Source organism: Eutrigla gurnardus (genome assembly GCF_963514095.1).
Source record: "Eutrigla gurnardus genome assembly, chromosome: 10".
In the NCBI taxonomy this organism is placed as follows: domain Eukaryota; kingdom Metazoa; phylum Chordata; class Actinopteri; order Perciformes; family Triglidae; genus Eutrigla; species Eutrigla gurnardus.
The window spans coordinates 29,000,202-29,012,037 of NC_139924.1; the positions used below are offsets into that span (position 1 = coordinate 29,000,202).

At 46.7% G+C, this 11,836-nt stretch overlaps 1 protein-coding gene across 2 annotated transcripts in view; it reads left to right on the forward strand.

Moving 5' to 3' along the window:
- st14a (ST14 transmembrane serine protease matriptase a) overlaps positions 1-2,212 on the forward strand; it is a 10,651-nt gene extending 8,439 nt beyond the window's left edge. The window contains exons 17-20 of one of the 2 annotated variants that reach the window (XM_084019591.1): positions 391-662; positions 781-914; positions 1,394-1,542; positions 1,598-2,212. In XM_084019591.1, the coding sequence (XP_083875717.1) occupies positions 391-662; positions 781-914; positions 1,394-1,542; positions 1,598-1,607 (565 nt within the window). In that variant the 3' untranslated portion in view covers positions 1,608-2,212. Of the gene's footprint in view, positions 1-390; positions 663-780; positions 915-1,393 lie in introns of both variants that reach the window. The other variant, XM_084019590.1, reaches the window with a different exon arrangement.
- The last annotated feature ends 9,624 nt before the right edge of the window (positions 2,213-11,836 follow it).

The following is an 11,836-nucleotide window of genomic DNA, read 5'->3' on the forward strand; positions in this document are numbered from 1 at the left end:
AGCTGTGTGACCCGACATGAAGCGTAAATAACTCATCAGTGAAACCTGAGGCCTCTGTGTTGTTACCAACAACATGGATGTTTGCCTGAATCATTTAAATATGCATGAAACTTGTCCAGGTCCTTCAGACCAGTCCAGACCGGTTCAGACCGGTTCAGACCAGTTCAGACCACAACAAGCTACATTTAAAGCTGTCTAAATAACATCTTTCTACAGAAGATGTTCTGATGTAGGTTTGCCAGCCGCATTTTTACATGAGAACAACAAATATTGTTACTTTGGATGCTGGTCCAGATTTACCCGGTGACTTGTGGCAATGTTGCATTTTGTTATATAAACAATAAAGTCAATAAATAAACCTGATCTGGTCGTTCCCGGCCTCCTCCTCAGGTTCTCCCAGCCCGGGACCTGGGAAGCGTACCTCGGCCTCCACTCCCAGAGGAAGATCGGCAGCACGGTGGTGAGGAGGAACCTGAAGCAGGTGATCTCCCACCCCAACTACAACGCCTTCACCTTCGACAACGACATCGCCCTGATGGAGCTGGACAGCCCCGTCCCCTACTCCGACTACATCCGGCCCATCTGCCTGCCGGCAATGCAACACGACTTCCCCACCGGCAGCACCGTGTGGATCACCGGCTGGGGCGCCACGCGAGAAGGAGGCGAGCGTTCTCATATCTCATATAAACTGTATTTGTGTTTCTCATAGAAACGGAGCCGTCACATGACTGTAAAGACCTCCACGTTAGCGTGACGCTTCCTTCTGGTCTCTGTGTTCAGGATTCGCTGCGACGGTGCTCCAGAAGGCCCAGGTCCGGATCATCAACCACAAGGTGTGCGGTGACCTGATGGGCCAGATCACGTCTCGGATGCTGTGTGCCGGAGTGCTGAGCGGAGGGGTGGACGCTTGTCAGGTAAACGGAAGTTTAGCGGGGGTCTGGTGGTCTGGTGGTCTGGTGGTCTGGTGGACCTCCCCCAGAAACGTTTTAACAGAGTAGATGTCATTTCCTGGACTCTGATGAACTTATTATAGCAGAAAAGGAATGTGGGTCCATGTTGTAAAACGGTCAGATCACATATTTGATCATATTAAAAAGCTTCAAGTATAGAAATTGATTCCATGACTAAATCTGAGGATCTATTTATGCTCCATGCAGGTGTGTTGAATTAATTTCTGTAGATCTTATCAAATTCTCCAATAAACTACATTTCCCCTCGTTGATTATTCCACCCATGATTGAACCTCGTTTCAGCTTTCACACAGAATATTTGACAAAACGAGTGATAAATGTGAATATGTTCACTTCTACTGTGGTGATAACAGATTGTTAGGCGTGCTCAGGTCGTCCTCCTATTTTATTGATGACCATCGAAACGTCTGTGTTGGTGTTAGGGCGACTCTGGAGGCCCGCTGTCCAGCCCGTCCGGTAGTCGGATGTTCCTGGCCGGAGTGGTCAGCTGGGGCGACGGCTGCGCCCGCAGGAACAAACCCGGCATCTACACCACCGTCACCAAGTTCCGTGGGTGGCTCAAAGAGAAGACCGGCGTGTAGACGGCGTGTAGACGGCGTGTAGACGGCGTGTAGACGGCGTGGAGACGGCGTGTAGACGGCGTGGAGGTGGACTGATGAACTACCACAGAACGGAACTTCTTCCAGCTGACGTTGGTGGAGAAACGTGTTTTATGTCCACTGTGATTTTTATGAGGGTGAAATGTTTTTAAATGTAAATAAAGGTTTTTATTTTTGTGCGTTTGTAACGGAGAGCTGTGTTTATGTGTGTGAATAGATATGTCGAGGCGTGTTGTTACTTTACCTCTGTGTTTTTATCAGCCGGGGTCAGAAGAACCTCCCACCACTTTTATCTTGTCCTCTTTGTTCTGGATTTTATAAATCAAAAACAACGTGACGGCGAGCTGGATCCATCTTACCTCCTATGGCTTGGTACCTTACACATTTAATTATTGTTTTTCTTTTCTTTTTTTGTCGAGCAGAAATCCCTGAAAAGTTACTGATGTGATCGTCGGGATGGAATTTCATTTTAACAGCTGTGAACTGCTTTTCTGTCAGGATAAAAACACATCAGTGCAAATTAGTAGGTTTTTGTTTGAGTTTAATGTTTCATATTTTATCAGGATATGACCTATTCCATTCATGAAATTAGTAAAATGTTAATGTGTTTTTTTAATAAAATATTTCTAATATAACCTCCAATTCTTTGCATTTATGTTTTCATGTTCCAACATGATTTTTGCACTGGACCAAATTTGAATTCATGCTCATGGCTCAGAGATAAATGATATTCCGTGTTGTTTTTATGTTGTTTTGTGTTGAACGTATTTAAAAAGGCATTTAGTGCATGTGTTGTACGTTGAATGTGAGGGCGGATACTCCTCTGGTTGTTACCTGACTTTACACTCCTGACTGTAAATGCTGAATATGCTAACTTTTTATTTTTTGGCCCTAAAATGTTATTTTATATTTATGGAACTCCAATTTTTGTTTCCGTGTCCATTTTAGTTTAAAGAACAATCTCGTCAATGGTTGATTTTGAAGTAATCCAAAAGTATTCCGATTACAAATCGAACGTTTACCGGAAGACATTTAGGGGCGGAGCGGAAACGGTCCGCTTGAAGTATTTGTACATCGTGTGATTATATTTTTATGCACACTATCTATCACTATATCATCTAACTAATACATAATAAGGTTAGTAAACATGATATGGGGGCCGTATTGCCTATTAATTAAGGCTTAATACAGATATGTTGATATAAAGAGTTTGAAAATGGCAACTTTATGATTATAGCACGCATGTTAGACGGCATGTTCAACTCCGACATGTAGCTAATGTCCTCCAAGGCATTACAACAGATGCGTAGAAACAAGGCTAAAGCTTGCAAGGCCTTGACATCCTCCGCTTTCACTGGGGACCATCCAAGAGCTTTCTCCATGTATGCAGTGGCTATTTAGTGTTGGTTTCTGAAGTCTTCTTGTAAAAGTGCTCTTGCTCTTTGGTAACCTCTTTCAGGTGGCATGTGTAGACAGCTTTTGATTAGCTCCCTGGGTTGTCCTTTGGTGTACCGCTCCAAAAAATACAAGCAGTCAGTACTGCTAGCAGTTTTTCCTTCCACTCCATATTCAAATGCTTGAATGAATGTACTGTACTCAAGAAGGTCTCCACCAAATGTTGGTATATGCCTTTGTGGTAATGATAGTGAGGACTGCTGCTGTACCAATAGAATAGTTATGTCGTTTTGTCGTTGCATGATGGTGAGAAGATGTTCTTGGTCCATATTGATTTGCAGTAAATCAGCACGCTGACTTGACTCCTGTGTGGAAAGCATGGCAGGTTCCTGTGGGTGATGTGTGGTGTGATACGTTTGCTGCAATCCTGGAGGCATCCTTGGTTTGGGGTTCATAGCGTGGGTGTTTGGTCCAACACGTTGTAAAATGTTTCCATGGGCTGTGCCTCCTTTGGCACTGGGAATTTGCTGCCTCCTGCTGGTGGAAGAGTGAGCTTTTGCTTCATACTTTGTGGAACAAATTCCATAGCCGAGGATCTTTGAGACGGTCTGGCTTTTGACTTTTCCAGATATGAATTCATTCCATCTGAAGATAATATCTTTTCTTCCATTGCTTTAACAGTGAGTTTAATTAGTCTCTTTCCACGTTCCTTTTCAATTTCCCCTTGATTGACATTCCCTCCCTTGAGGTAGATGGATGAATGGTGTTTTTTTTATATATATGTACATATACATATGCACATATTATGGGATAAACCTGAGCGCCAGGAGAAAACCCTTATACCTGCATATTGTTTCTGATTTAGTGGGAAACCTGAGAACCAGGAAAAAAACCCACGCAGACACATGGAGAATATGCAAACTCCACACAGAGAGACGGATGGAGGCGTCTCTGTGAGGCTGCAGCGCTATTCACTGAGGAGGAGGAGGGTGGAGCAGGACTGGAAGGATGGATGAAGGCTGAGGTAGATGGATGAAGGGTGTTTTTTTATATATATGTACATACAAATATGTATATATTATGGGAGAAACCTGAGTGCCAGGAGAAAACCCTTTATTTAGTTGGAGGTTAGGAAGGACTGAGGGGAGGGAGATGGAGGGGGAGGGAGATGGAGGGGGAGGTAGACGAGCAGGGAGGAAGGGTGGAGCAGGACTGGAAGGATGGATGAAGGCTGAGGTAGATGGATGAAGGGTGTTTTTTTATATATATGTACATACAAATATGTATATATTATGGGAGAAACCTGAGTGCCAGGAGAAAACCCTTTATTTAGTTGGAGGTTAGGCAGGACTGAGGGGAGGGAGATGGAGGGGGAGGGAGATGGAGGGGGAGGTAGACGAGCAGGGAGGAAGGGTGGAGAGGTGAAGGGGGAGCTACTGTTCTCTGTTGTCCTGAGCCGAACAACCAGCAGCCTCCTCCTTCTCCTGCTTGGCTTCCTTCTTCTTCAGCTTCTTCTCCCGTTCTTTCTCCTCCTTCTCCTGCTTGGCTTCCTTCTTCTTCAGCTTCTTCTCACGTTCTTTCTCCTCCTTCTCCTGCTTGGCTTCCTTCTTCTTCAGCTTCTTCTCCCGTTCTTTCTCCTCCTTCTCCTGCTTGGCTTCCTTCTTCTTCAGCTTCTTCTCCCGTTCTTTCTCCTCCTTCTCCTGCTTGGCTTCCTTCTTCTTCAGCTTCTTCTCACGTTCTTTCTCCTCCTTCTCCTGCTTGGCTTCCTTCTTCTTCAGCTTCTTCTCCCGTTCTTTCTCCTCCTTCTCCCGCTTGGCTTCCTTCTTCTTCTCCTTCTCGTGCATCTCGTGCTTCATCTTCTGCAGCTCTGCCTGCTCGTCCCTGAAGAAGAAGACTCCTCTCCTCTTCTTCACCAGGTACAGAGAGAGCTTCTCCAGGTCCTTGCGTTCAGCCAGGTCCTTTTGGAACTTGTCCTCCATTGTCCTCCTGTCGACCTCCTTTTGTTCGATGACTAAATGGAGCAGACTGATGGTGGTCTCCGAGCTCTCCTGTGAGTCGGTCGGATCCTTTTGGAACTTTTTTGTCTTGAGCAAACTGACTTCTGTCTCCAGCGGGCTGACGCTGGTCTCCGAGCTCTGCCTCATCTCGGTGTACTTGTCCTCCATGCTCTTTTTCTCGTCCTCAATTTGTTGGACTTTTTTCTCAAGACAGCTGATTTTGTTCTCTGAGCTCTGCGTCATGTCGGCAAGATCGTTTTGGTACCTGACCTCCATGCTCTTTCTCTCGTCCTCCATGCTCTTTTTCTCATCTTCCATTTGTTGGACTTTTGTCTGGAGTAAGCTTACTCCTGTCTCCAGCAGGCTGATTTTGGTCTCCAAGCTCTGGGACTCGGCCAGGTCCTTTTGGGACCTGTCCTGGAAGAAGAAGATTCCTCTCCTCTTCTTCTTCTTTGGCTCCAGGAGCAAAACAAGGTTCTCCAGGTCCCTGCATTTGTCCTGGACCTCTTGGAGTTTAGTCTCCGATTTCTGTACTTGATCAGCCAGGTTCTTTTCGTACATCTTCGTCATGCTTTTGCTCTTCCTCACCAGGTCTAGGTACATTTTGTCGAGCACCTTGACTTTGGTCTCCAGCGGGCTGAATTGTTTCTTCGAGCTCTGCCTCTCGGCAGGGTCTATTTGGAGCAGGTCATCGATGTTTTTACGAAAATTAATCCTAATCATACCCATGCACAGAGCGAGTTTCTCCGCGGTCCTGCATTGGTCCTGGGCCTCTGTGAGTTTTCCCTCCCTTGAGGTAGATGGATGAAGGGTGTTTTTTTATATATATGTACATATACATATGCACATATTATGGGATAAACCTGAGCGCCAGGAGAAAACCCTTATACCTGCATATTGTTTCTGATTTAGTGGGAAACCTGAGAACCAGGAAAAAAACCCACGCAGACACATGGAGAATATGCAAACTCCACACAGAGAGACGGATGGAGGCGTCTCTGTGAGGCTGCAGCGCTAATCACTGAGGAGGAGGAGGGTGGAGCAGGACTGGAAGGATGGATGAAGGCTGAGGTAGATGGATGAAGGGTGTTTTTTTATATATATGTACATACAAATATGTATATATTATGGGAGAAACCTGAGTGCCAGGAGAAAACCCTTTTTTTTTTTAGTTGGAGGTTAGGAAGGACCGAGGGGAGGGAGATGGAGGGGGAGGTAGATAGAGGGGGAGGTAGACGAGCAGGGAGGAAGGGTGGAGAGGTGAAGGGGGAGCTACTGTTCTCTGTTGTCCTGAGCTGAACAACCAGCAGCCTCCTCCTTCTCCTGCTTGGCTTCCTTCTTCTTCAGCTTCTTCTCCCGTTCTTTCTCCTCCTTCTCCCGCTTGGCTTCCTTCTTCTTCTCCTTCTCGTGCATCTCGTGCTTCATCTTCTGCAGCTCTGCCTGCTCGTCCCTGAAGAAGAAGACTCCTCTCCTCTTCTTCACCAGGTACAGAGAGAGCTTCTCCAGGTCCTTGCGTTCAGCCAGGTCCTTTTGGAACTTGTCCTCCATTGGTGGAGCAGGACTGGAAGGATGGATGAAGGCTGAGGTAGATGGATGAAGGGTGTTTTTTTATATATATGTACATACAAATATGTATATATTATGGGAGAAACCTGAGTGCCAGGAGAAAACCCTTTATTTAGTTGGAGGTTAGGAAGGACCGAGGGGAGGGAGATGGAGGGGGAGGGAGATGGAGGGGGAGGTAGACGAGCAGGGAGGAAGGGTGGAGAGGTGAAGGGGGAGCTACTGTTCTCTGTTGTCCTGAGCCGAACAACCAGCAGCCTCCTCCTTCTCCCGCTTGGCTTCCTTCTTCTTCAGCTTCTTCTCCCGTTCTTTCTCCTCCTTCTCCTGCTTGGCTTCCTTCTTCTTCAGCTTCTTCTCCCGTTCTTTCTCCTCCTTCTCCTGCTTGGCTTCCTTCTTCTTCAGCTTCTTCTCCCGTTCTTTCTCCTCCTTCTCCTGCTTGGCTTCCTTCTTCTTCAGCTTCTTCTCCCGTTCTTTCTCCTCCTTCTCCCGCTTGGCTTCCTTCTTCTTCAGCTTCTTCTCCCGTTCTTTCTCCTCCTTCTCCTGCTTGGCTTCCTTCTTCTTCAGCTTCTTCTCCCGTTCTTTCTCCTCCTTCTCCCGCTTGGCTTCCTTCTTCTTCTCCTTCTCGTGCATCTCGTGCTTCATCTTCTGCAGCTCTGCCTGCTCGTCCCTGAAGAAGAAGACTCCTCTCCTCTTCTTCACCAGGTACAGAGAGAGCTTCTCCAGGTCCTTGCGTTCAGCCAGGTCCTTTTGGAACTTGTCCTCCATTGTCCTCCTGTCGACCTCCTTTTGTTCGATGACTAAATGGAGCAGACTGATGGTGGTCTCCGAGCTCTCCTGTGAGTCGGTCGGATCCTTTTGGAACTTTTTTGTCTTGAGCAAACTGACTTCTGTCTCCAGCGGGCTGACGCTGGTCTCCGAGCTCTGCCTCATCTCGGTGTACTTGTCCTCCATGCTCTTTTTCTCGTCCTCAATTTGTTGGACTTTTTTCTCAAGACAGCTGATTTTGTTCTCTGAGCTCTGCGTCATGTCGGCAAGATCCTTTTGGTACCTGTCCTCCATGCTCTTTCTCTCGTCCTCCATGCTCTTTTTCTCATCTTCCATTTGTTGGACTTTTGTCTGGAGTAAGCTTACTCCTGTCTCCAGCAGGCTGATTTTGGTCTCCGAGCTCTGGGACTCGGCCAGGTCCTTTTGGGACCTGTCCTGGAAGAAGAAGATTCCTCTCCTCTTCTTCTTCTTTGGCTCCAGGAGCAAAACAAGGTTCTCCAGGTCCCTGCATTTGTCCTGGACCTCTTGGAGTTTAGTCTCCGATTTCTGTACTTGATCAGCCAGGTTCTTTTCGTACATCTTCGTCATGCTTTTGCTCTTCCTCACCAGGTCTATGTACATTTTGTCGAGCACCTTGACTTTGGTCTCCAGCGGGCTTAATTGTTTCTTCGAGCTCTGCCTCTCGGCAGGGTCTATTTGGAGCAGGTCATCGGTGTTTTTACGAAAATTAATCCTAATCATACCCATGCACAGAGCGAGTTTCTCCGCGGTCCTGCATTGGTCCTGGGCCTCTGTGAGTTTTTCCTCAGAGTTCTTTTCTTGGTCGGCCAGCTCCTTTTGGAAATTGTCCTCCATGCTCTTTTTCTCGTCCTCCATTTGTTGGACTTTTGTCTTGAGCAAGTTGACTTCTGTCTCCAGCACTCTGATGCTAGTCTCCGAGCTCTGCTGTAACTCGGCCAGGTCCGTTTGCAACCATTTCTCCATGCTCTTTTTCTCGTCCTCCTTTTTTTGGACTTTTTTCTTGAGCAGGCTGACTTCTGTCTTGAGCAGGTTGATGCTGGTCTCCGAGCTCTGCCTCATCTTGGCCAGGTCCTTTTGGTACCTGTCCTTCAGTTTCTTCTTCTCGTCCGCCATCAGTGACGTGATTGTCGCACTACTCCTCCTCCTCCTGGGTCTGAAAACGCTTCTTCACGTAGAAGAACTTCGACTCTTGTTTCAGATAGTATCTGTATTAGAACGTATCTGTAATAGATCGTATCTGTAATAGATCGTATCTGTATTAGAACGTATCTGTAATAGATCGTATCTGTAATAGATCGTATCTGTATTAGAACGTATCTGTATTAGATCGTATCTGTAATAGAACGTATCTGTATTAGATCGTATCTAATAGATTGGAGTTTCCTGCAACACTACTAATGATGGATGTGTTTAACTGGTATTTATAGATTCACTGGCTTTGATCCTTTGATGTCTCTGTGATGTCATCAGAATGGACAAAAAAAAAGATCAGAGACAAGAAGGCTGAAAATGGAATGCAATGAATGATGACATCATCATTGCATTCCATCATTCTATTCCATCCATTTTTCCCCATCCACAGTTATTTTTGTTTGTTTGTGTTATTTAGTCCACCCTTATTGATAGAAATGTGTTGGACAAAATAAATAATAAATATTTTTGCAATGATGATGTCATCATTCAAGCGGGAGAAGGAGGAGAAAGAACGGGAGAAGAAGCTGAAGAAGAAGGAAGCCAAGCGGGAGAAGGAGGAGAAAGAACGGGAGAAGAAGCTGAAGAAGAAGGAAGCCAAGCAGGAGAAGGAGGAGAAAGAACGGGAGAAGAAGCTGAAGAAGAAGGAAGCCAAGCAGGAGAAGGAGGAGGCTGCTGGTTGTTCGGCTCAGGACAACAGAGAACAGTAGCTCCCCCTTCACCTCTCCACCCTTCCTCCCTGCTCGTCTACCTCCCCCTCCATCTCCCTCCCCCTCCATCTCCCTCCCCTCGGTCCTTCCTAACCTCCAACTAAATAAAGGGTTTTCTCCTGGCACTCAGGTTTCTCCCATAATATATACATATTTGTATGTACATATATATAAAAAAACACCCTTCATCCATCTACCTCAGCCTTCATCCATCCTTCCAGTCCTGCTCCACCCTCCTCCTCCTCAGTGAATAGCGCTGCAGCCTCACAGAGACGCCTCCATCCGTCTCTCTGTGTGGAGTTTGCATATTCTCCATGTGTCTGCGTGGGTTTTTTTCCTGGTTCTCAGGTTTCCCACTAAATCAGAAACAATATGCAGGTATAAGGGTTTTCTCCTGGCGCTCAGGTTTATCCCATAATATGTGCATATGTATATGTACATATATATAAAAAAACACCATTCATCCATCTACCTCAAGGGAGGGAATGTCAATCAAGGGGAAATTGAAAAGGAACGTGGAAAGAGACTAATTAAACTCACTGTTAAAGCAATGGAAGAAAAGATATTATCTTCAGATGGAATGAATTCATATCTGGAAAAGTCAAAAGCCAGACCGTCTCAAAGATCCTCGGCTATGGAATTTGTTCCACAAAGTATGAAGCAAAAGCTCACTCTTCCACCAGCAGGAGGCAGCAAATTCCCAGTGCCAAAGGAGGCACAGCCCATGGAAACATTTTACAACGTGTTGGACCAAACACCCACGCTATGAACCCCAAACCAAGGATGCCTCCAGGATTGCAGCAAACGTATCACACCACACATCACCCACAGGAACCTGCCATGCTTTCCACACAGGAGTCAAGTCAGCGTGCTGATTTACTGCAAATCAATATGGACCAAGAACATCTTCTCACCATCATGCAACGACAAAACGACATAACTATTCTATTGGTACAGCAGCAGTCCTCACTATCATTACCACAAAGGCATATACCAACATTTGGTGGAGACCTTCTTGAGTACAGTACATTCATTCAAGCATTTGAATATGGAGTGGAAGGAAAAACTGCTAGCAGTACTGACTGCTTGTATTTTTTGGAGCGGTACACCAAAGGACATTTACATTTACATTCAGGTCATTTAGCAGACGCTTTTGTCCAAAGCGACTTACAATAAGTACATTTGTCAAAAGAAGGAAACAAAGAAACCACAACGTATCATTGCCGATAAAGTAAGAGCTAAAAGTAGAACAAGTGTTAGGTCCTCATCTGAGTAAAGTAGTACTTCAAGAGCAACAGTGCTACGATCTGAGTGCTATAGGTAAGTTTTTTTTTTTGTTTTTTTTTGCGGGGGGGGGGGGTCATGCTATGTAGAGTCGAGGTGAAGTCTGAACAGGTGAGTCTTGAGCCTTTTTCGGAAAATGGCAAATGACTCAGCTGTCCTGACATTAGTCGGGAGTTCGTTCCACCACTGAGGACCAGAACAGAGAAGAGTCTGGACTTTGCTGAGCGACATTTGTTTGATTTCAGCGATGGTGGTACCAGCCGGCCAGCTGAAGTAGAGGAGCGAAGTGCTCGCTTCAGGGCGTGTGGTTTGACCAGTGTTTGAAGGTAGGCAGGTCCCGTTCCATTGATGGCCCTGAAGGCCAGTGTCATCGTCTTGAATTGGATGCGTGCTGCAACAGGGAGCCAGTGGAGGTCACGGAGGAGGGGGGTCACATGGGAGAATTTGGGTAGATTGAAGATAAGGCGTGCTGCAGCGTTCTGGATGCGCTGCAATGGTTTAATCGCATAGGCCGGGAGTCCGGCCAGGAGAGAGTTGCAGTAGTCAAGGCGGGAGATGACCAGTGCTTGGACCAAGAGCTGCGTTGCATCCTTTGTGAGGAAGGTCCGAATCCTGCGGATATTGTAGAGGGCAAATCTGCAGGATCGGGCCACAGCAGTGATGTTGGGGGTGCAGGATAGTTGGTCATCGAGGATTACACCCAGGTTCCTCGCAGTTGAGGAAGGAAATACTGTGATGCCCTCGACAGTGACCGACAGGTCCATGCGAGGGCAGTCTTTCCCTGGGATGAAGAGGAGTTCTGTTTTGTTCAGGTTAAGCTTGAGGTGATGTGCAGTTGTCCAGACAGAGATGTCAGCCAGACAGTCCGAGATGCGAGTTGCAATGTGAGCGTCAGAGGACGGGGGAAAAGAGAGGAACAGCTGGGTGTCATCTGCGTAGCAATGGTAGGAGAATCCATGCGATGTGATAACAGAACCTAGTGATCTGGTGTATAGTGAGAACAGAAGCGGTCCTAATACTGAGCCTTGAGGGACACCCGTGTCCAGAGAGCAGGGTTTGGACATAGAGCCATTCCATGTGACCTGAAAGGTGCGGTTCGTCAGGTATGATGTAAACCAGGTGAGAGCAGAGTCGGTTATGCCAAGTTCAGCCAGAGTGGAGAGGAGGATTTGGTGGTTGACTGTGTCGAATGCAGCAGATAGGTCAAGGAGAATGAGAACGGAGGAGTTGGATGATGTTTTGGCGTCTCGCAGGGACTCGGTCACAGTGAGGAGGGCCGTCTCAGTGGAGTGGGCAGTCCTGAATCCTGATTGATTAGGGTCTAGGAGGTTCTTCCGCAA